The 21,027-nt window shown below is 39.6% G+C and overlaps 1 protein-coding gene across 2 annotated transcripts in view; it reads right to left on the bottom strand.

The window, feature by feature from the left end:
• Positions 1-271: 271 nt before the first annotated feature.
• Positions 272-21,027, bottom strand: part of nup93 (nucleoporin 93) — a 37,045-nt gene continuing 16,289 nt past the window's right edge. For both annotated transcript variants that reach the window (XM_053318778.1, XM_053318777.1), the window contains exons 4-22: positions 15,601-15,663; positions 13,960-14,088; positions 12,304-12,378; positions 10,876-10,968; positions 10,608-10,747; positions 10,342-10,474; positions 10,059-10,216; positions 9,776-9,941; positions 9,508-9,601; positions 5,142-5,333; positions 4,928-5,054; positions 4,760-4,832; positions 4,276-4,320; positions 2,733-2,849; positions 2,493-2,611; positions 2,288-2,405; positions 2,118-2,201; positions 1,878-2,006; positions 272-651 (exon numbers count right to left, since the gene is read on the bottom strand). In XM_053318778.1, the coding sequence (XP_053174753.1) occupies positions 541-651; positions 1,878-2,006; positions 2,118-2,201; positions 2,288-2,405; positions 2,493-2,611; positions 2,733-2,849; positions 4,276-4,320; positions 4,760-4,832; positions 4,928-5,054; positions 5,142-5,333; positions 9,508-9,601; positions 9,776-9,941; positions 10,059-10,216; positions 10,342-10,474; positions 10,608-10,747; positions 10,876-10,968; positions 12,304-12,378; positions 13,960-14,088; positions 15,601-15,663 (2,166 nt within the window). In that variant the 3' untranslated portion in view covers positions 272-540. The remainder of the gene's footprint in view (positions 652-1,877; positions 2,007-2,117; positions 2,202-2,287; positions 2,406-2,492; positions 2,612-2,732; positions 2,850-4,275; positions 4,321-4,759; positions 4,833-4,927; positions 5,055-5,141; positions 5,334-9,507; positions 9,602-9,775; positions 9,942-10,058; positions 10,217-10,341; positions 10,475-10,607; positions 10,748-10,875; positions 10,969-12,303; positions 12,379-13,959; positions 14,089-15,600; positions 15,664-21,027) is intronic.

The following is a 21,027-nucleotide window of genomic DNA, read 5'->3' on the forward strand; positions in this document are numbered from 1 at the left end:
AACAGAAAGGACGGCATAGACAATTATGTTTCTTACTGCTGCAAAGTGAGTTGATACAAGCACAGTGCAAGGTGTGAGCATGTGGATTAAGCTATGAGGAGTTATATAAGAGGTTCACTGTCAGGACATAACTGCTGTGATTGTCGTAAAATGGCAAAAGACTTTTAATTTGATGGTAGATGCAGAACTGTAAACAAACACTTTAAAAAATGAGGCTAAATTAAAAAATGTCAATGAAATGGAAATAAGTGAAAAAAAAAAAAGACAACTGAAAGGTAAACTTTTTTTTTTTTATTCCAAATCATTAATGATACAAATATGAAACAACAAAATGGGAAAAGGAACAAAAGAAAAAGAACAGACTGACAACAGGAACGGGTGATGTAAAGATGTTATCTGATGAATGCGACTGAGTGAGTGTGTGTCAATATGTCTGTCGCCAAAACAAAAAATGTGTATGTATGTAAGTGTGTGTAAGTGTATGTAAGTGTGTGTGTGTGTGTGTGTGTGTGTGTGTGTGTGTGTGTGTGTGTGGGCATCTCAGTTCATCAGTAACTCCATCTGCACCAGTCTTGCGTTTGTGTCTCCGGCCATGTTGTAGGGAATCATACCAGCAAAGGTGATGAGTGCTCTGGCCTGGCTGCGCAGTTGCTGTTGTAAGAAGAAGAAGAAGAGGACATGTGGAACGTTAACACACTGCCGACACACACGATGACCCTGTTACTGTGCATCCTGATGAGATCCAAATGTGCTGGAGAGAATTTATGGTGGAAAGTCGGCCTGTAAATAACAAGCTGCTGCTTCTCTGTGTTTGATTGTGACAACAAAGACTGATGCAAGATCATAGAACTGGTTTCCTTTAATTATCAAGAGACACTGAAAACACCAATGTTGGTAATAATGATCATATATCTATTTATATACCAGCTCAGAGTATGTATATGTCAGCCAGTAAGTAGCAACTAATTACATATAAAAAGACAAAACTATATTTCAGGTATTTATAAAAGTGTCACCATTACATATTTTATGATATCGATGACAACCTTATTTTTTATTAAGAAATGTCCCACTCTGTATGTACAGTATTTTGGTCATTATTCCTAAATTACCTAATTAATGTGTCCTTATTAATAATGTGTTGTTCATTTTATGGGTTTCATTTAAAAAAAGCCCAGATTTAATCAGATTTAAGGGTCAGTGACAAATTAGGTTTGGTAAAATTAGTAATCCAAAAATATCTTTAAAAATAGTTTTAAAAGCAGCATCAGGTTTGTTAAAATGTACATTTAGTCATTTTGTTGGTTTTATATCATTTGAAATGACATTTGCAACATTTTTTTAACCAAAAGTAAGACTGAATGCTCAAATGCTGAAAATGTCAAATGGTGTAACCACAAAAGAATGATAAATATTAAATACTTTATCCACCTACAGTGTATTTAAGTGGACTTATACTAATAATGACTTCATTTTAAAACATCAAATGAAAAGACTTATTTTTTTGAGTATTTCTACATTTAAATTTGAATGTGCTCTGTGAGCATTTACACCTTAGTGTCTAAATAATTGTGACAAATTATGTTAAATGTATTGAAACACAGTGTTGCATTGAAAAAGTGGATTATATTTATTCCATATTTTTGTTCATATTTTTGTTTCTGTATATAATCTGATTTTTATGAAATAATACTAACTAGACTAATTAACACTGGGTTGCATCACGTCATTGACACTTAATATCAATACTGGTGCTGACCTTATAAATAATATCTATTAGGCTTTGCACCTTACCTGTCTTTGCATTTCTTACAGTAGTTTATCTTTTGTGTTGAATGTTTTAGTTCATCCTGCTGTAACCAAAATGATTTCCTCACCATATCTCTGTCCTCTATGGTCCTCTGTGGTCGTCCTGGTGTTCCTGCTGGCGCCCCCTTCAGGCGCTTGTACTGGGTGAACAGGATGTTCATGGTGGCCAGCAGCACCTCTGACAGGTTGTGACGCACCTGAGGACACAAGGGAAGTTTTTTTATTTTTATGACTATATTTTTAGAAAGAGTAAAAGAAATAATAAGGAAGTCTCAAAATCTTGATCGGTGTTGGGAGCTTGATCGTACCTCATCGCTGAAGTTCCTGAAGGCAGCCACTCTCTCCTCCACGCTCTCCTGACTGAGAGGAAGAAGCTTCAGACGCTCCATCACCTGACAGAGAAGCACAGAGAGGGAAAAGGTTAACAGAGGAGCTGTACTACGATCATGACTGACACCTTGACTTGACTTGTACTCACATCGTAGGCTCTGTCCACGTGACCGCCGTGGTACTCGTCAAAGAACGTCATCAGGTCTAACAGCAAGTAGAATGTACTATTAACAGATTTCTCTCCTGCTACACCCTGAGAGCGATACCTGCAGAGGAAAGAGAAAACTATGAGCTTGACTAGGTTTTAAATAGTGCTTGGTGTGTGTTTGTGTTTTTTTAGGGTTTTTTTTTACCTCTCAGCGATGGCCACAGCTGTGTTTTTTAGCCTCTCCTTGTTGGACTGAGGAGCGCTGACCTGAGCGATGACCGGACTCAACAACCTGTTCATCAGCTCCAACACCTTATCTGGGTTCTACACAGAGACGGAGAGCGCAGGGAAAGGGAAACAGATTTTTAAAACCGGACCATCAGATGCAAATTGGAGCAGTCCTTGCAGGGAAACGGTGTGGAAACACAGAGAGAGATCTGCTCACCTTGGCCAGCTCGTAGAGTCTGACTGCTTCCTCAAACAAACCCTTGTTCTCAGCCTCTACAGCCACTTTACTGATGATGGCTCTGGTGTCACCTGCAAATTTATCTATGACTCCAGGCTGGAGAGAGGAGGAGAGAGGAGGAGAGAGGAGGAGAGAGGAGGAGAGAGGAGGAGAGAAGAGGAGAATGAGTGTATTACAGAGCTGATCACCAGATGAGTGAATGACTAAACTTAAGTTGATGGTTTGATTCCAGAAACTTAACATGAGAAACATACAGCAGTGTGGGGGTTTCATGTATTTGACATCCAGACAGTGAAAAGGAAAAGTACTGCATGAATAATGCTATAAATAATGGTAGTGGACATTTTAATACACTGTTTATTCATAAGCGTGAAATGGGATCCTGTTAGCCTTTAGGCAGAATTACATGCTGATGAATTACTGTATGTCAGAGGAAGCATTTACATTAGCTAAGCAATTATAATTGACTTTGAATATACTTGATTTAGTGACTAATAACCCTTTAAGCTTATTTCCTACACATTTTTGTGATAAAAGTAAAACTATTAGAACAACCACCAATATTTTTATGGTTAACAAAAATATGCATTGTTTGAATTATTTGAACCAATCATGATTCTCTCTGTTTCATATAATGTTGGGGTGCAAAATGCATCAGGAAGCTTTATCATAGCACTCAATATTCAGTCTGTCAGTCTCACTGATTGTTTTATTTTGAAGATACATCAAAGCTACCCTTCATGTAGCAGATTATAATCAGAGCACAGACAAAGAATCTGTCATCAGGTTTCTCCCTTTAAACAAAGATTCTGACAAAATATGATTCTTGCTCCATGATTATGCCTATTTTGTCATAATCTATTCAGAAGAATAAATATATATTTTTAAGTTCATCCCAGTTTCTGCATCACCCATTTAACCCAAGAAATATTCAAATATCTTTTATGTAGTTTCTTTCTGTATGAAATTCACTCTTTTTTTAAATCTGTAGTGTTGTAAGCAAGATTATATTCATACTGTAAGTAACCAACACTGTCATATATAATTAACATAGCATGAGCTCAGAAGTTAATATAATGCAGCATTAACTTCACAGTGTGTAGACTTGGACAATGTTACACAGTGTGGCTGCCATGTGGGTGGGAGGAAACATGTAGCAGTGTGAATTTGAAGAGGGGAGGGGTAGGGTGTGTGTGTTTGTGTGTGTGGTGGGTGGGGTTGCAGACACTGTGGGAAACTTCAAGAAACTTTGGAAACTACACTGAAGCGCCGTGGTGAGTGTTTTCTGATCCATAACAGTGGAACAGAGCGCTGCTAAACAGGGGAGGGGAGTGTCAAAACTTGTCTGTGGATGTTTTGAAGGGAGTTCTGACCGTGTCTGGCAGACTGAAACTATCACACTGAGCAGAGAGGAGAAGACAAACAGTGGCTAAGAGAGCCAGAATAAGAATGAGCAGGAGAAACAGAGAGACGTGACTAGAGATGAAACTGGAGCTGAGGAAGCTCAAAGAGTTGCTCGTACCTTCCTGCTGCCGTCCTTCTCTAATCTCCCCAACAACATGTCAAACTGGAAAGAGACAAAATTAAAAATACTACATCAAGAACGCTGGCACACTTGTTATATAATGACAACAACCTTGAAATAAATATAAAACTATCACAATCAATCAAAAAGTACAGACATAGTAGTTTAAGTCCAGTTCAAAAAGATTTCAGATTAAAGTTTTAATAAATCAATGAATTAATTCTGTCCAAAAAGTTAATAATGCAATTTTTAGTTACATGTTTAATGGCTAGCTTTAACTGTTTTATAAGTAGAGGAAAGTTCAGTTTATTTTCTAGTTTCTATCTCGTTAGATGAAAATACAGAATAGGTTTGACATTGATCAGGATCTCTCAGACGAGGTCGCTTCTTAATGATATGATGATATAATGAGGTAATATCAGCTTGATATTAACAGTACCGACAGAAGACGACACAGTCTGTGGAAAATGGGGTCACTCACCTCTCGGCTCTCGATGACGAGTTCACTGACACAACGCATGAACATGTTCTCTCCCTGGCTGTCCTTCTCATTCCTGTAGAAACACATCAACACCAGTTAGTGAATATCAGATATAATATTTGTTATATTCTCTCTCTCTCTGGATCCTAGACTGCAGGGTTTACTCACCGTAAGAAGTAGAAGTACTGCAGGGCTTCTCGTGGATCAGTGGACTCAAACTTGCGAGTGTATAGCATGAGCAGACGGATGAAGTTGAGGCGACGCACCGTTGGAGGATCACCAGGTTCCTGACTCACTGCACACAGAAGAGACCGACACCTTTAAAAACTTAAACCCTCTCCCTGATAGTTTCTCTCCGCAAAACGAAGGAGATCATACTCACGCAGCTGAGCGCTTTGACCGGAAGACTTCAACAGCAGCCGTAGCTCGTACAGGACCAGAGCCACGTGCACGGCGTGACTCCTCAGTCTTTCCACGCGAAACAAGAAAGCCACGGCCGCTTCGAACTGAGCTGTGAGGAACAACACCTGGAAATACAGGAAGGGCTGCTGGCTGGCTGAGAAATGAGACTCTCCTGTTGGATGACAAATGAAAGAAGAGGGGTGGATTAGATGAAACAGTTTGTAGCTTTAAAGTTCAACAAAGTATTTTTTGTATTATTTAAACCTGCAGGGAAATTCAGAATAGAGATCACCTTCCACACATTCCACATATACCTTCCTTATATTTCAGTTTTTAATTCTACACATATTTGACTTCAAGTACATTTGTCCTCTTTAACCCTTAAATACCGTTCATAGTCTGATTCATAATTAGTCTCTACACCAATTCACATTCATAAATTCCCCATCAGTAATTAATAAATAATGAAGTTGTCAGAGAGCAAACTGATTATTTTCTATTTGTTTATGGGTGGAAAACACATTCACCATCATTATTTTATGATCTTTATAGAATATGATGAATTTGAAATCAAATTTGTACATTGTACATTTCCAAATACAGAAATGTGCATCAGCTGCCCAAACATTTTTAAAAATATGCATTTTATTTCCATTTTTGTATACTGTAGTCACATTAGGAATAGTCCAGCTAATAGAAATGTGCATATGGTGTTTTCTCCATCTCTCAAATATAAAAAAAATGGGTCATCTGAACAGTATGTAAGGGTTAATCAATAATGCTACATTGTAAACTATTGGTGAAGAATTTCTGTCATTAAGTGCTTGCTGATGTGGGAATGTTGGGTCTTTTTTAACCCTTTCACACATAGTGGTCACTACAGTGGACAGCTATTCAAAAGCTGTGGTAACTTTTTTGGTTGTAAATCAGTTGATTCATATTATTATAATGTAATGTAGTTCAACATTTTTTTGCCATGTGTAATGAGAAATAAAAACATCATAAATCATGCATCCAGGAGGACGGTCTAGACCTGCTCTATGTGTAAAGTGCCTTGAGATGATTTGACGCTATATAAAAATAAAGATTGATTGACTGAAGCTCTGCAGAGAAAAAATGTACTCTTTAAATATTTTCAAGATTTTTTGTGTGTGTGTCTCTGAGCTGCAGCTGTTTCCTGTGAACTGATCAACCCTGCAGTAGTATAAAGCGTACAGTGCTTATTAAATGTACTGCTATACTGTGGTGTTATGAACAAAAGCTCACCCACACAGGTGTTTCTCGCTGGAATAAACATATTCTAATAAGAATAATAATATGTATAATTTGTCCCACGCAAACAGCGGTGACAAAGCTCACGGGAGAGCTGTCAATCAAACAGTGTGCACGGTTCTGAGTGGACAGTCAAACTAAAGAACTGTGTAAGACTTCCTTATATTCATGTTTAATCAGAAATAAACTGATAAATATTTCATGGTTGACAAAGAAACTTGGGTCACCGGTCAACTTTACCACAGTTGCTATGGCAACGTGCAGGAATTTTTCCAAAAACATTTTGTCGAGCACAGGTACTTAGTCATCAAGTTTACTTTTTAATTATAATCCTTAATCCTCTTGCTGGCTGAAAGTTTGAGGAGTAGAACAGGGTGGACCATGTCAGCCGTTTTATAGCCTTATCTCACACTTACAGCACTTTAGTTCAAAAAGCAAGCGTGTATGAGAGAAGAAAAGAGAGAGAGAGAGAGGGAGAGAGGGAGAGAGGGAGAGAGGGATGAAGAGAAGGAAAAAAGGATGAGGGAGGAGAGATAAGAGTGTGGGTGTGAGGGGGGGGTTGCAAACAAGAAACGAGAAAGAACAAATGCACATGTGACGAGAGGACACGTAAGAAGAAGAAAAAAAGGAGGTTGGAAATCAGTGGGAGGAGGGGAAACAGTGCAGGTGTGAGGAGAGAGAGAGAGAGAGAGACTGAGAAGGAGGATAAAAGAGGAGGATGGAGATGTGGCGAAGGAGTGACGGGGGACAGAGAAACGGAGGGGAGGACAGACAGAGCAGGCAGGAGAGTGCTGGCAGTACGTGAGAGAAAAGAGAGAGAGGGGGGGGGGGGTTTCTGGGCTTTACATCCCGCTGTGAAGCAAGATGGAGGACAACGAGGAGCACTGTGCCAGCCGAGCCGCAGAGAGAGAGAGAGAGAGAGAAAACAGAACGAAGCTTCAGGCTGCACTTCCCCACCGAGAAAGAGAGAGGGGTGAGAGAGGAGAGGAGAGGAGAAGAGAGGAAGAGGAAGAGGAAGAGGAGAGGAGTGCAGCCTTATCTGAACCGAGCAGCATCGGCCTGTGGAGAAGGACACACCCAGGGGAGAAAACTGTGCTTTCTGAACTGTGGGAGAGAAAACCCTAATGCCCCCCATGCCCCCCCCCCCCCTTTTTTGTGTGTGTGTGTGTGCTGTTGCGCATGCTGTTTATTCATTTAGAAATGGGTTTGGGGGGTGATCTGAAATTGATGGAGCAAGCTTTGAAGAGCACACGATAGAAGAATGGTATTGATATTAAAAAAAAACTCTGCTCAGAAATGTTGAACTACTCCTTTAAAATAAGGTCAGCATCATTAAATCATAATCTGATTATAACCATCACCGTCGCTCCTAATTCTGACATGTTTGTATCTGTTGCCATGGGAAACAAATTAATGAATTCAAGCTGCAGCTGTTCTTTTAACTTTGAAGACATTTGATAAATCTTATAGAGACAAAGTGAGAGGCGTTGTTTCATTTTGGGCACAGACAGCAGGTGACTGGCAGGTTTGTAGCGCTTCCAAAGGCTGAGATGGGTGAGAAACTCTCCTGGCTGAATCATCAGTAAAAAAAAAAAAAAAAGAAAAAAAAGATGAGCGACTGTGTTGCTATTTCTACATTTGGCAGCTTTAAAATCAATTCACCTTCAGATTCTGGGTTGGTTTTCCTTCATCTCGTGAACTTTTGTTTCTGCTCACAATGACAAAGTGTTCTGAGCTTGCTTCTGCTTCTGGTCGGTTCTTGTTCATAGCTACAGCTGCTGAGCCTCGTGGGTATTGTAAGTGTTTAAAAGTACCAAAAGCATGATGATCTTAAAGATGAAATATTATATGAAGCTGTTGAATCATCCAGGAGACGTACACACTTCAAACCAGACTTTACTTTAGATGAAATAAAAAAAAAAAAGCAGTTTACAAAAACAACTGTCTGTTTATTAGTGTTACTTTAGATAAAGTAATCCAGTGGGATTACATCAGACATGGTGCACCTGTGAGTGCAGCAATTTCCTCAAACAATTCAGGATTCATGTGAAAATGTGTCAAGTCCCGTGTGGTGAAACACACTAAAAAAATAATTTTAAAAAAGCTTTGAAAAGAAGGATTGATTGTTTGGCTTTTAGAATTGGCTTCTCTGCAGTCCAGCGTAGGTGTGGATAACTTTCCTGTTAGTACAACCACACAATAAAAAGATACAATTTCTATTTAGATCACTACTATGACTTTGCCCAAGAGATACTGCTGTGATTTGTTTGCTAGTTCCCAATAAAAATAATAATAGTAATAATTGTTATGTTCACTTTTCTGCCTGTCAGCAAACAAATATTGCATCTACAAACACTTTGCTGCTTTTTGCAATTCACGACCAAGAAAAATAACTAAGGGATTGACATTTTTATTAAAAAATAAATTAAAAAAAACATCTGACTGGCTTTAATGTGTGTTGGCTCACAGCTGTTTAAACACACACAAAAAAAGACAGCATAGTCCAAAATCTTTGTCACCTTGACCCAGAATCAAGAGCTCAATGTTCATCTCTCAACAATTGCTCTGCTCTGGTGGGACACTAATTGGTGAATGTGTGCAGTCTTTAAGAACGCTCTGATTTCACAGCGGTCCACAGTGGTCCTCAGCCCCCCAGCCCCGCCACCCCCGACAGCTCAGGGTGCTACGCATCAATTCTATCGTATGAATAACTGGTTTTCCTTTTTCGGTAAAAACTCATTAACTCCTGCTGTTTTCGGAGGTTCCTTTTTTTAATCAAGCGCTGACATGAGATATTCTAATAAATGGCCTTCATCCAATCACGGTAGAAAATCTGATCAATCAGTGCTGACGCTCGTCTTCGGTTGTCTCTCTCTTAGTTTACAGTAAGTAGGACAATGGATGATGGAAAAATACAAGGTCAGAGCACATTTTGGAAAAAAGGTTTCAAAACTGTTTTCTCAAGTACTACAGGGGAAAAGAGGTGGGATGGGGAGATGAAGGGTTTTTTAATATATCCAAAATTAGAGTTGGGAGAGACAGAGACAGATAGATAAAGACAGGCAGGTACACACCATAGTCCTCCAGCAGCTGTTTCTGTAGCTGTGGCAGGGTCAGTCTGTCCTGGGGAGAGCTGCTGCCGTCATCATCAAAACACACCTGGTTCAACTGCAGAGAACAGATGAAAACAAGGAACGCAGGATGTTAAAATAATGACAAGAAATTCAATGGCTTTGACCAGTGTTTGTAATCATGGGTTTCTAAATTGGGAGAAAAGACCAGCTTCTAATACCAAATAAAAGCTACAAAAGAAAAGCATCAAAAAGGAATATATATATATACCTTAAGCCAAAGGTAGTCTTCGGTCTTGTCCGCCACCTCTCCGTGATTATCGCTGATGTCGCATTTCCCGATCAGGCAGTAGACGGCTCTCTTGTAGGGGTCAGCGCTGTTCCTCAGCACTCTGCGGTAGTGGAGGCGAAGTTTGTTCTCTGAAATTGGGGAGAGGCTGAAGGGAAGAGACGGAAAAAAAAGACGAAGCGGATTACGACGATTACGATACGGTTTATAACTTCCTTAACTTATTTGGAAGTCTCAGCAGAATAAATATGGGGGGGCTTCTCACCGTCTGTCGGGGCTGTTCATGTACTCCTGAAACCATGTTTTGAAGTCTCCGAGCTGGTGCTGCACTCTGTTCACCACCTGCATGGCTGCGTTCAGGTCTCCACAGCGAAGGCAGTAATAGATCACAGCCCACACTGGGTGGCCCTCTATCTCACCGTCCTGTCACACACACACACACACACATTTGAAAACACTGTGGGTTTTTTTGGGGCTGTGTGTAGTCAATGTCGATTATCATAACATCAGTCACACGCTTTGGTAAGTCACGTGATCATAGTGATTACCTGCATGCCAGGCAGCGGCCCTGGTAGTTTGATGTTGAGGAAGCTGCGGACTAGTTGGTACGTTCCTGGCACCCCTCCTAGATGAGCCTGATGGAGGTTTCCAAACACGGTCACCATGGTGTAGTTTTTATAACTGTGAGAGAGGACAAAAACATAGGAGTTCATCACCATTAGCTCAGATCTAATATGCTTTCCTTAGATCCAGTAAAAGTTGAATCCTAAAAGAGTAAATCCTTCTAAATGCAGACTTGGCATTGGATGCTTACCTGTTCTCAAGGAAGCTGAGCCCCTGACGCACAAAGGCCATCTGCATTTCTACAGAAGTGCGACTCTTGAGGGTGTCTTTGGCTGGAACCAGCAAAACATCTGTCATCTGCTTCACCATCAGCCACATGTCTGATACATTCTGGTGGAAAGAGAGAGACAGTGATGGAAATTGATATAGAAAACAGGATGTATATGAGCAGTCACAGGGAGTAAAATAAACTAAACACTTGAGAATGATGCTAGCACATATGATATTAATGTTCTTACCTTGTCATCCAGGCTTTCTGCTACTGAAGCACATAAGTCTCCTAGATTAGGGTGAATGTGTCCATTCACTATCTTCTCATTGAAAATATAGATCTGACAGAGGAAGAGGTGGTTGTAAAGGGAGAGAAAGAGAAAAAAAGGAAGAAAAAAAGGTTATAAACTCTCCAAATGTACAAAAGCTATTACATTTGTATTAAGAAAAAATGTAAATCTGCCTACAACTCCATCCTCAACTCCATCACCAGTAAAAGCAAAACACTACGCCCACCGAGTGAAATGGTTCACGACGAAAAACAACAAAAAAAGAAGCAAAATATTTAGGAGGTCGTCGAAAAAGATGAAAAAAACTAGACAGATGACTCCGCATGCAATGTGTCGACACATGGTCGGACCAAATGCGTCATACAGCAGATCAGACAAAACAAACAAAGAGGGAAAGAGAGAAGGTCACACAGGATGATGAGGGAGGAGGGATGGTGGAGAGACATAGAGACAAAGGGAGAGAGCGAGAATTACCCAGAATCCCCCTCTACCGACACCGATCAATCGATATGTTTGATCTGCCTGCTGTGACCTAATTTTAACTGAATGATCAGGCATCACAGACTCAAACTGCATTCATGTTAGAATTCACACATCTGAGTTCAATTCACTTTAACTACAGTCAGGTCAGAAAGAGAAGTATTAAAACAGTCAAAACTTTATGTTCAGTAGAAACATTTGATTATTGTACAGCCAATTCATTTCATAGATGAAAGAGAATCTATCACAGGCAGACATATAATCCCTACATATAGCTACATAAACAATGGTAAGGTCTTCCCTCAATATCAGCCTTTTATTGCAGAATTGGAACTAAAATTATTATTTTTTGAGTTAGTTGTAATAGTGGACTGATAAACAGGCAGGTCAATATTAGCGGCTGATATTAACTTACTGGTTGACATGTGTGCTGATGCCAATATACGTCTACAAAGTTAGAAGAAATTGCGATATAGAAATACCAAAAACATGCATACAATAATTTAGAATGTGTCTCTATTACACAGTTTGTCCAGCAGGGGGATCTGAAAAAACTAATATAATCATCCAAAAATGTTTCTTTATGTGTTTATGTTAAATATATAAATATTTGCAGATATTTGTTTGACTCTTAATATTGATATCATCATCAGAAACCCAACATGGTTCAGGCTTTAGTTCATATTTATTCAAGTTTATTTTATACTTACATTTTAGGCATTTTAAGCCAAAATAAACTTTTTAGCACTTTTTAAAACTAGGATTAAAAAAACAGCAAAACAAAACATGGTTACAGACCAATGCTACAAACAAAGGCCACTTCGACCCCCCCGCCCCCTCCCTCCCCATTTGAGTATAATGAAAAGCCAGTGTGATACTACTATGATTACACTCATTATGACTCACCTGTCGTCCGTAGGCCACCTCCACGCTGTCGAGGGCGCTCCTTCCTGGAGCGGTCACTTCACTCACAAAGCTCGGCTACAACACACACGGAGGACACAAATGACTTCATACGTTGCACACGAGAAAGAGTGTTTTTAAAAGAAATGCTAATCATGTACCACTGATATTGTCATTGTGACTAATGTGATATTATCAGTTAACATCTCATATAAATGCTCTTTTATTCATGCTGAATATTCTGTGTTTCGAGGACCTTTCAACCCATAACAGACTGACAACCTGACCACATTCCTCTCCCTTGATGAAAGTCTTAGGATATTATACAGTTATTCTAGTTAGTGGGTGGACAGCTAAAATATATTAAAATATAGAAGTTTTTTTTTACTGCGTTTGCTTTCTTCAGTTCCTTTCCTGTTATAGTTCTTCAGGTCATTAGTCATTGTGTCCTTGTACAGTCTGTAGTGAAGTGTAGAGAAGACTGGAGCATTGCTAAGATACCACTGGGTTTTCACTTGAACTCATGTTGTGACTCATTAGCTGAAGCTCTGCTTGGGTAAACACTTTTTGTTCATAATTGTACTTGCAACTGAAAAATTGCCCGCTGTGTTATCGTGTTGTCGCTCATGGTAAGACTTCTCAAGACTTCACAATGTTAGCAGCAGAGATAATCAATGTAGCCTAAAAATCTTCTTTAATCTACCTATAAAAAGCACAGTTAGATGAAATATATTCTGGATTTATATTCCGAGCATCTCTTTGTTTGAATCATATTCACAGCGGAAAATAAAAATGTTTGCCTACTTTGGCCTTATTCGCTTTTCTGTGTTGTCTTTTTAGATCAGGAACACACATTATTGACTAGATTGACCTTTCGAGTAGAAGGAGGCGGGTGCGTAACAGGAGGCCTGTAGCCTTTGTGGTGTGTTCAAGTGCAGCATTTAACAGCAGACGAGGCGATGCATCCTTGTGTCTTTGTTCTGGTTCTTTATTGTCAGTGTGCAGGAGGAGATGCGCTCTGATCCATGTGTGAGGATTTCTTTCTCTACACACATCTTTATTAACAAAGAGCATAGTATGTGAACATTTCTAATGGCTAATAGAATATGTTGTAATCTTGATCTGGTGTAATAAAAGAAAACAGTGCTATAATATTCCAGACGTCTGCTGTTGAATTTTTTGTATAGTCACAAATAAACTGAAACTGGTGTTAAATTATATAGAATTGAATTCTTTAACTGTAAAATATCAGATGAGTGAGTTGAGAGCGGACTGGCTTTAGGAATGAATTCTACCAAACACTGACAGAGGCCAAAAATAGACATTTCTTCTGACTTCTTCATTATTAAAAAGCAACAGCAGTGGACCTGCCGTTTTCTTTCAGCCTTGTATTCATTTTTTATGACAGATCTTGTCAAACAGAGGGGCCAGTGCAGAGTTGGGTGAATTCCACAACCTCAAATTAACCTATACAACATATACTGTCAGTGACATACTTTTAACTTCACCATGAGCAAAGGATTTCACTCTCGATAGTGTCAGCGCTAAGTGCTTTGCAAAATTGAAAAGCTCCTTGCCTTTAAGGAAGTATTACACTAGCATCTGATGTGTGTAGCAGGCTTTTTTCTGTTAAAGCAGCTGTGTTGTGTGTTTTTGTACCTCCACGTCTTGACTGAAGTCCAGAGCGTCCTCTCCTGCTCCGAGCAGTGTGTGCAGGACTCTCTGCTTCACCTGCTCCCATTGGACCAGCATGGACTCACGATGGTACTCTTCAGCCAACAGGAAAGTCTGAAACATACATTATTACCAATGTTAACAGCGTCGGTAGAACATTACAGTAGATTTATTCAGTATAGCCTAAGAAACACATTCATTGTACATGTAAAGAACATAAAGATGAGCCCAACAAGGGCACACACACACCCACACACACATACCCACACACACCTTGACTCATGTGGAGATTGTGCTGCTCCACCAGGACAAGCTGCCGTCTATTTTAACTCTCCACAGAGACTCAAAGTGAGATAATGGGAACATGAGATAATTGAATCCTTCCAGCTCAGGGAGATGCAAATCTAGACTAGAGTCACCATTTACTGGTTAAAATTGGTCACTGCCTGGATTCCCTAAGCTCTTACTTTTTAACATTTTGAAATGTATTCCCGTTAATATGTCAGTACAGCTGAGAGATTTGAGGTTATTTAGAAATAGTGTCTCCGTTATTTATGCAGTTTTATTCACCAGAGAGCACTGACAAGTTTATTTTGTAACTGATAAAATGTGCTGCTTGGTACTCATGATTCTTTATAGACAATAATGAATTTTAAAAAGATCCTCATCTAAAAAGGTTTGAGTATTATGTAATCACAAAAATATAAAATGAATTGCCTCAAAAATGGAGCATCATTTGAGCTCTACTGAAAATGTAAAGAAGAAGCAGTAAAAAAATAAACAGGCACAAATTGACATGAGATCATACTCATGTTAAGCAGTTGATGTTGACTGGACAAGGAGAGTGAAGTGTCATTTAACAGCCTGTTAGCACACATTTATTATAATGCAGAGCTATAGAAATCACACCTGTCAATCAAACCTGCAAGAACATTTTAACATCTGTGCTCTTTTTAATCTTTAGTGTATTTGGTTTTTTCCATCCTTGCGCACGAGTCCTTTATTTCCTCCCTCTCTCTCTCCCTCTCTCTCTCCCTCTCTCCCTCTCTCTCTCTCTCAGGGAGCAGAGAAGATAATGGGAACAGCAGCTAATTAAACGCAGGCCCTATTAGCTCCGCACAACAGGGAAGCCATTTCGAAAGCATTCCCTAAAGGTTCACACCAGAAGGACTTTTAGATCACAGCGAGCAGAAATTAAGAAAATTTAGTTTTTTAAAAGTGCTCTCGTATTGTGATGTAAATGCTCGAGTGCTGAAAACTCGTTTGATTTTTGTTAACTGAGCCACTTGTCTCCGTCAAGGGTGAGACAAGGACAGATTTAGAGATGAGACAGAAGAAAAATAATCAACGTGATAATACATTATGTCAAAAGATAAAAGCTGGTATAATGAAAGTTATTGTTTCTATGACTACAGAGTCTAATTATGTGTATCCTGTGCTTTAAAAGTGATACTACTTCACTGATAGAGAATGGAAAATAATGGAACTAATACTGAGATACTGAGCATGTCTGATTCTGGAGATGCTTTTAAACCGGTTTCCCACACTGCTGGATCATCCATGTGTAGCTCGTTTTTTTTTTTTTGGACCTGAGAAGCAGTCAGACACTGCTGGACAGATACTGACCCTGCGGCGTGATTCCTCGATGGCTGACAGGAGAGCGTTGTCCCTCTCGTTCTTCAAGAAGCCCTGTAGAGAGACACCAAAAAAGAGACGGACAGACACAGAGAGAGAGAGAGAGAGAGGATGAGAGAGAAAAGAGAGAAACAGGGAGAGATATTAGCTGGACTGGACAAAATGAGGCTTGAGATATATATAAAAAAAAAGAATGCAGAGTTCTAAGGGGACAGATTTAACAGGCGCACCATCATTTGCTCTACGGGAAATAGAAGCTGCAGCTCAATTTTTCCATCCTAATTTGTCTGCCCCTCTCTCATGTGCGCTCTCATGCGCTGCCAAGATTAGTGAAACGTACGCTGGCACTTTCATACAGACGCACAGAGAAGAGAAGCGTACGCACTTTAACTTTATCCTGATTCTTCACACGTCATCTTGCTATGACACAGCAGGCAGCGCAGCCTCCATTTTGGTGTCATCTCAAGATGGCTGCCCCTGCATACATCTATCCATCCATCCATCCATCCATTCCCCCCTCCTACCGACTCTCCCTATGAAAACGCTAATTACTCACATCCCACTCAAATATAACAAAACTACTTATCTTATACGCAGAATCGGAGCAATCAAGTGATGAAGCGCTACTTATGTAACGACTGGGGAGTGCGGGAGTGTGTGTGTGCGTGACGGCAGCCATCTTGAGAAAACACAGCAAAATGGCAGCTGTGCTTTATGTGCTTTGTCCTCTAAAAAGCAAAAGACGAGAGAGGCTCACCGTCTGAGTTGCTGTTATGATAAATGTGAGTTTACAGAGGAAAAGCTTCTTCTTTCCTCAGCAGAATGATTGTGATAGAGGTTTTTCATTGCGAGCGTATTAAGCAGTAAATGAGTCCCGAAACCAATGACAAACATTCTCTGGTCTCTTTATTTAGAAATAGTGAGGGAAGAGCTTTTCCTGCTGTCAGACTGGAGATGTGACAATGCTCCTGGTTATGTATTTATAGCTGTGTCTGGTGTCATAGCCAGGAGGAGACATCAATGACATGGTCAAACTAAAACTTTCCAAAAAGCTGAAATAAAGACACGACTGATTGTCTTGTATCATAAGCCGTCAATCAGACTTACCTAACACAATGACATGATCGGCATGATGAGTCATTGTAAGAAAAAGTGCCGTACTGTTTAGTGATTTAGTACCATTTAAACCATTTTAGTCTCAAGTGGGCCAAACCAGTAAAAACATTGCATAATAACCTAGAACTAATATACAACATATATAATAATAAAGCAGATAAACAGCCTGAGATGTCTGAAGAAGAATGAGTGCAATTTCAACAGTATTAAATCTGTATCTAAGTCTGTTACAGATGATTTTGCACAGAAACTACTGATTGATGTTCAATATGTGAATGATGACCACAATATGTAATAACTGTTATTTTCAGAGGACTGTATTGTGGTCAGGGTGGGAGAGAGTTAGTTATCCTGTAGGCCAGATTGGACTCATTGGCTGGTCAGTTCTGTCCTGCGGGCCATATGTTTGACATCCCTAATCTAAACAAACAGATTCATCTATTCTGGGGTTTTTCTTCCAATTAACCATCAAATCCATAATATGTCAAAAATACTCCATATAATATGCAACTACTAGTAGCTTTCGGTATTTACCAGAGCCTTAATGGATGTGTTAGTGACTTATCAACACAAAAAACAACTTGTTTAATTTACAATATGAGCTAGAAGAAACCAATAATAGAACCAAGAAATGATTGTTTATCAATTAGCTAAATTTTCTTTTTTTGCCATCATCTAAATCTTAAAATGAATAAACATATAAATGTTCTCTACTGTGGCGCAAAGAGCAACAGCATCATTTAGGGCTGGGTGATATGGCCAGAATCAAATATCACCATATTTTTGACCAAATACCATATTTTGAAATTGGTGCTTTCACAAAATATTTGGATATAAATGACTAAGTGGATAAAGGCAGATAATAAAACAGTCTTTTAAGCTCAGAAAATGATGATTTTTTTTGTAATGAAGTCTTTAAATTCCATATCACCATATTACGATATTCAAAATCTAAGATGATATCTATAAAATATCATGAAAAGAATATATCGATTTATTTCCCAAACATAGCATCATTTTATTTTAAGTTTACAGGGTTACTCTCAACTCTCTACAATTATTTGGAGGGTTAGGGTTATTTGGAGGGGTAGGGTTATTTGGAGGGTTAGGGTTAGGGTTATTTGGAGGGGTTAGGGTTATTTGGAGGGTTAGTGTTATTTGGAGGGTTAGGGTTATTTGGAGGGTTAGGGTTATTTGGAGGGTTGGGGTTATTTGGAGTCAGTCGTTGGTTATAAAAATCAAGTGGGTTAGCCATTTTAAAAAGAACAATCACTGAGGAAAACGTTGACTTTTCAGTTCACCTTATCAATGAAAGTTTCAATTAACTTCAATATTGATCCGTCATCATTCTTCTTAATTATTAAAAATAGCAGAAGTGAGGAGACAATCTGTACATGCTGAAATCATTTGAGTGTCTATGCTCGACCTCCATTCTTTATCAGTTGTGTTGCCTTGGAGGTCAATACATCTGCAGCTGAGATGTGCTGGGTGGAACATTTGCATTCCTGGGATGTAAAGTAGTGCTGCTTATTATTTATGCCTTGAACATCATGAGAAAAGGCTGCGTTCTCACCCTTTATGTAACCACAGGCCTTACTTCTCTGACATAACAGCATCTCAAGTTGGTGGAACGTTGCTTCACCTCCGTCAGATAATGGCATATTCATTTGCTGATGACATTTTTTGGCTCTATCTGCTTTCATCTCAGTGCACCTGGTGAGAGAAAGTGCTTTTTTTTTCAAAGCCGGCTAGAGATTATTCTTCTGTATGAGGATGTGGGTGCTCTTGGCTTCCCTCCATCTTTTCTTTCCTTTCCTCTCTCTCTCATCACCTCTCTTGTGTCCCCTATAACCCCCATCTGCTGGCTGCCTTTCCTACTCCTTCCTCATTTCTTTCTTTCCGAGCTCTCTCTCTCTCTCTCTCTCTCTGGCAATGTATTCCTCTCCTCCTCCTTTCTCACTCTCATCCCTCTGTTCTTACGAAAGACAGCACGTTGGAAGCACAATAGTTCGTGCTGCGAGTGAAAAACTTGAAACCATGTCAATACCAAAATTCAATAGAGTGACTGATAATGACTGCATCAAAAACTCATTCTTTCTTCCTAATGACGCAGCAGAGCTAGAAAAGAGAAGATGGGTCCTGGTTGACTAACATGGCCTCCATGTATCGTGCTATTACTATGGTAATTAAAAAGTTGTTCAGCGATGAAATAATGAAGGTTTAAATACTGTGGTGCTTACCAAAGAAAATCTATCCTAACATGCTTTACTTAGCAGGAAGCAATGTGTTAAATCTAAACCATATTGCTGCTGCAGTGGCAGAAACCGGTGAAGAGGTCTGATCAGAATATTAAACGCAGTGTAATGAAGTAAAGTGGCTCCTTGGCCTTTTGTGTGTTATTTCACTTGATTAAAACAACTGAAGAGGATGTCACTACTCTTTTTTAATACTATATAATAAAAAAAGGTAGGACTGTGGCTCGTACTGGTCCAGCAAGGTGATTTTTTTTTTTTTAAATCTCAAGGATGAGTTCAAGCTTGGTCTGTCGCTTGACAAGAGAAGAAGTCAAAGTACAGTGGCTGGGATGTGCCACACAAAAGAAGGGGAAGCAGACAGAAGTCCTCTTCGGAAAATAGGACAGAGGTATATTTTGTTGCGGCACGGCTGCTGCAGGTGTGTGTGTGTGTGTGGGGGGGGGGGGGTTTACATGGAAAATAACTGGAGGCTGTTTTGTGTGTTTAAGAGCAGCATCATTTAACTTTAAAACCATGACATAGGGGGGTGCAAAACTTTAAACTTCAACGTTGATTCATGTTTCAATCAGCTTTTTCTAAATGGGTCAGTAATTAAAGTAACAGCGATCATTCAGGTCACTAAGCAGCGTTAACAGTGGAGAGATGGGTAAACATGTTTTTGCTTGTAAACCAAAGCAGAATATGTCATTATATGCAATAAGCTAATCCTTCCAGTGTCCTTACACATGATCTGTTTCCTGGTGAGCTGCTGACGACACGGCAGAAACCGAGAAATGTCTCGTGAATGGTTTACGTTCAGTTGTGTGGGTTTTGCGTTGAGTGACATCATCTGGTATTATGCAGCTAAAAAACTAAAAAAGGTCTGATACCAAGAGTCTATTTGAATCCATTACGGAGGAAAATAAGTTCCTCTCGCCCCACCCTGCCCGTTTACCCTCCTGCTCCTTTCTCCATGCCCTTGGTTTCTCCACGCTCCCTCCCTCCCTTGCCTTCCCTCTCTCCTTTCTTTCTTTCTCCATCTCACTTTTTTCCCCCAGGAGAGGCTGAGAATAGATCTATATTTAACAACTCTAACCAGACCACACAATAGAAGAGAAGATAATAGAAATAATAAAATAGAGTAGTTTTAACAGGGTTTATTGGATATAGAGACTATATTGTTCATAGTGAAAAATGAGACGGACATCTTTTCCAAAAAACGGGCAGGGCTTCTCTTTCCAAAAGCATCTTAAACAACGGTGACACATTGGGCAACTCTGGATGACTGCCGGGCAGTCGCCTCAGCATTTTTTTTTTTTTTTTTTGCCTCAGCTGAAATACGGCAGCAGGCGAAGATGTTTCATTGCTGTCATTCTGTTGCCTGTTGCCAGCTGCGCTCGCTCTGCCAAGCACTTTGCCTATATGACAGTTTTTGTGCCAAATGTAAATTGACATCTTAGGCTACAGTTGGGGCCAACATCATCCCCCTTGAAGAGAAAGTCTTTTTAACTCAAAATGTGTCTGGATGACATTACTAATAATAAAACATTATATAGACACAGTAGAAAAGCTTATTAGTTTTACTACATTTTGAGAAGATTTCACAGCTTTACCAAGGACAGCCACCATTGTAGCTAAAATCACTACTGCTCATTCTGATTGGTTGTAGATGGCTGAAAGAGTTGCCGTGTTATTCAGTCTGAGACACGCTGTACCCGGCACTTCACACAGACTAAACACTGCCAACGCTTCAATTCCTCCTCACACTCATTCCCAAATGATAAAAATACATAACAGGAGAGAAAAAACCTGAAAACTGAGGCGACGTGCACACACATTAAGAGCCATAGAGTAAACAAAGACATTTTAACTTTACTGCTTGCTTCGATGGAATGAGTTACTGGGTTATAGGTGTTTCCAAAAGATGTACAGTATGGTTTCTGTTGCCCCACCCCTGTATTGTGTATCCTGAGAGATCTGCAACCCACTGTGAACACTCACAGCCTGCTGGCCAGACAGCTCAGAAGCTTCTAGAGGAACAGAACCAGCCCCGGAAAAGAATTTCACA

This window comes from Scomber japonicus, chromosome 5 (assembly GCF_027409825.1).
Source record: "Scomber japonicus isolate fScoJap1 chromosome 5, fScoJap1.pri, whole genome shotgun sequence".
NCBI lineage: Eukaryota > Metazoa > Chordata > Actinopteri > Scombriformes > Scombridae > Scomber > Scomber japonicus.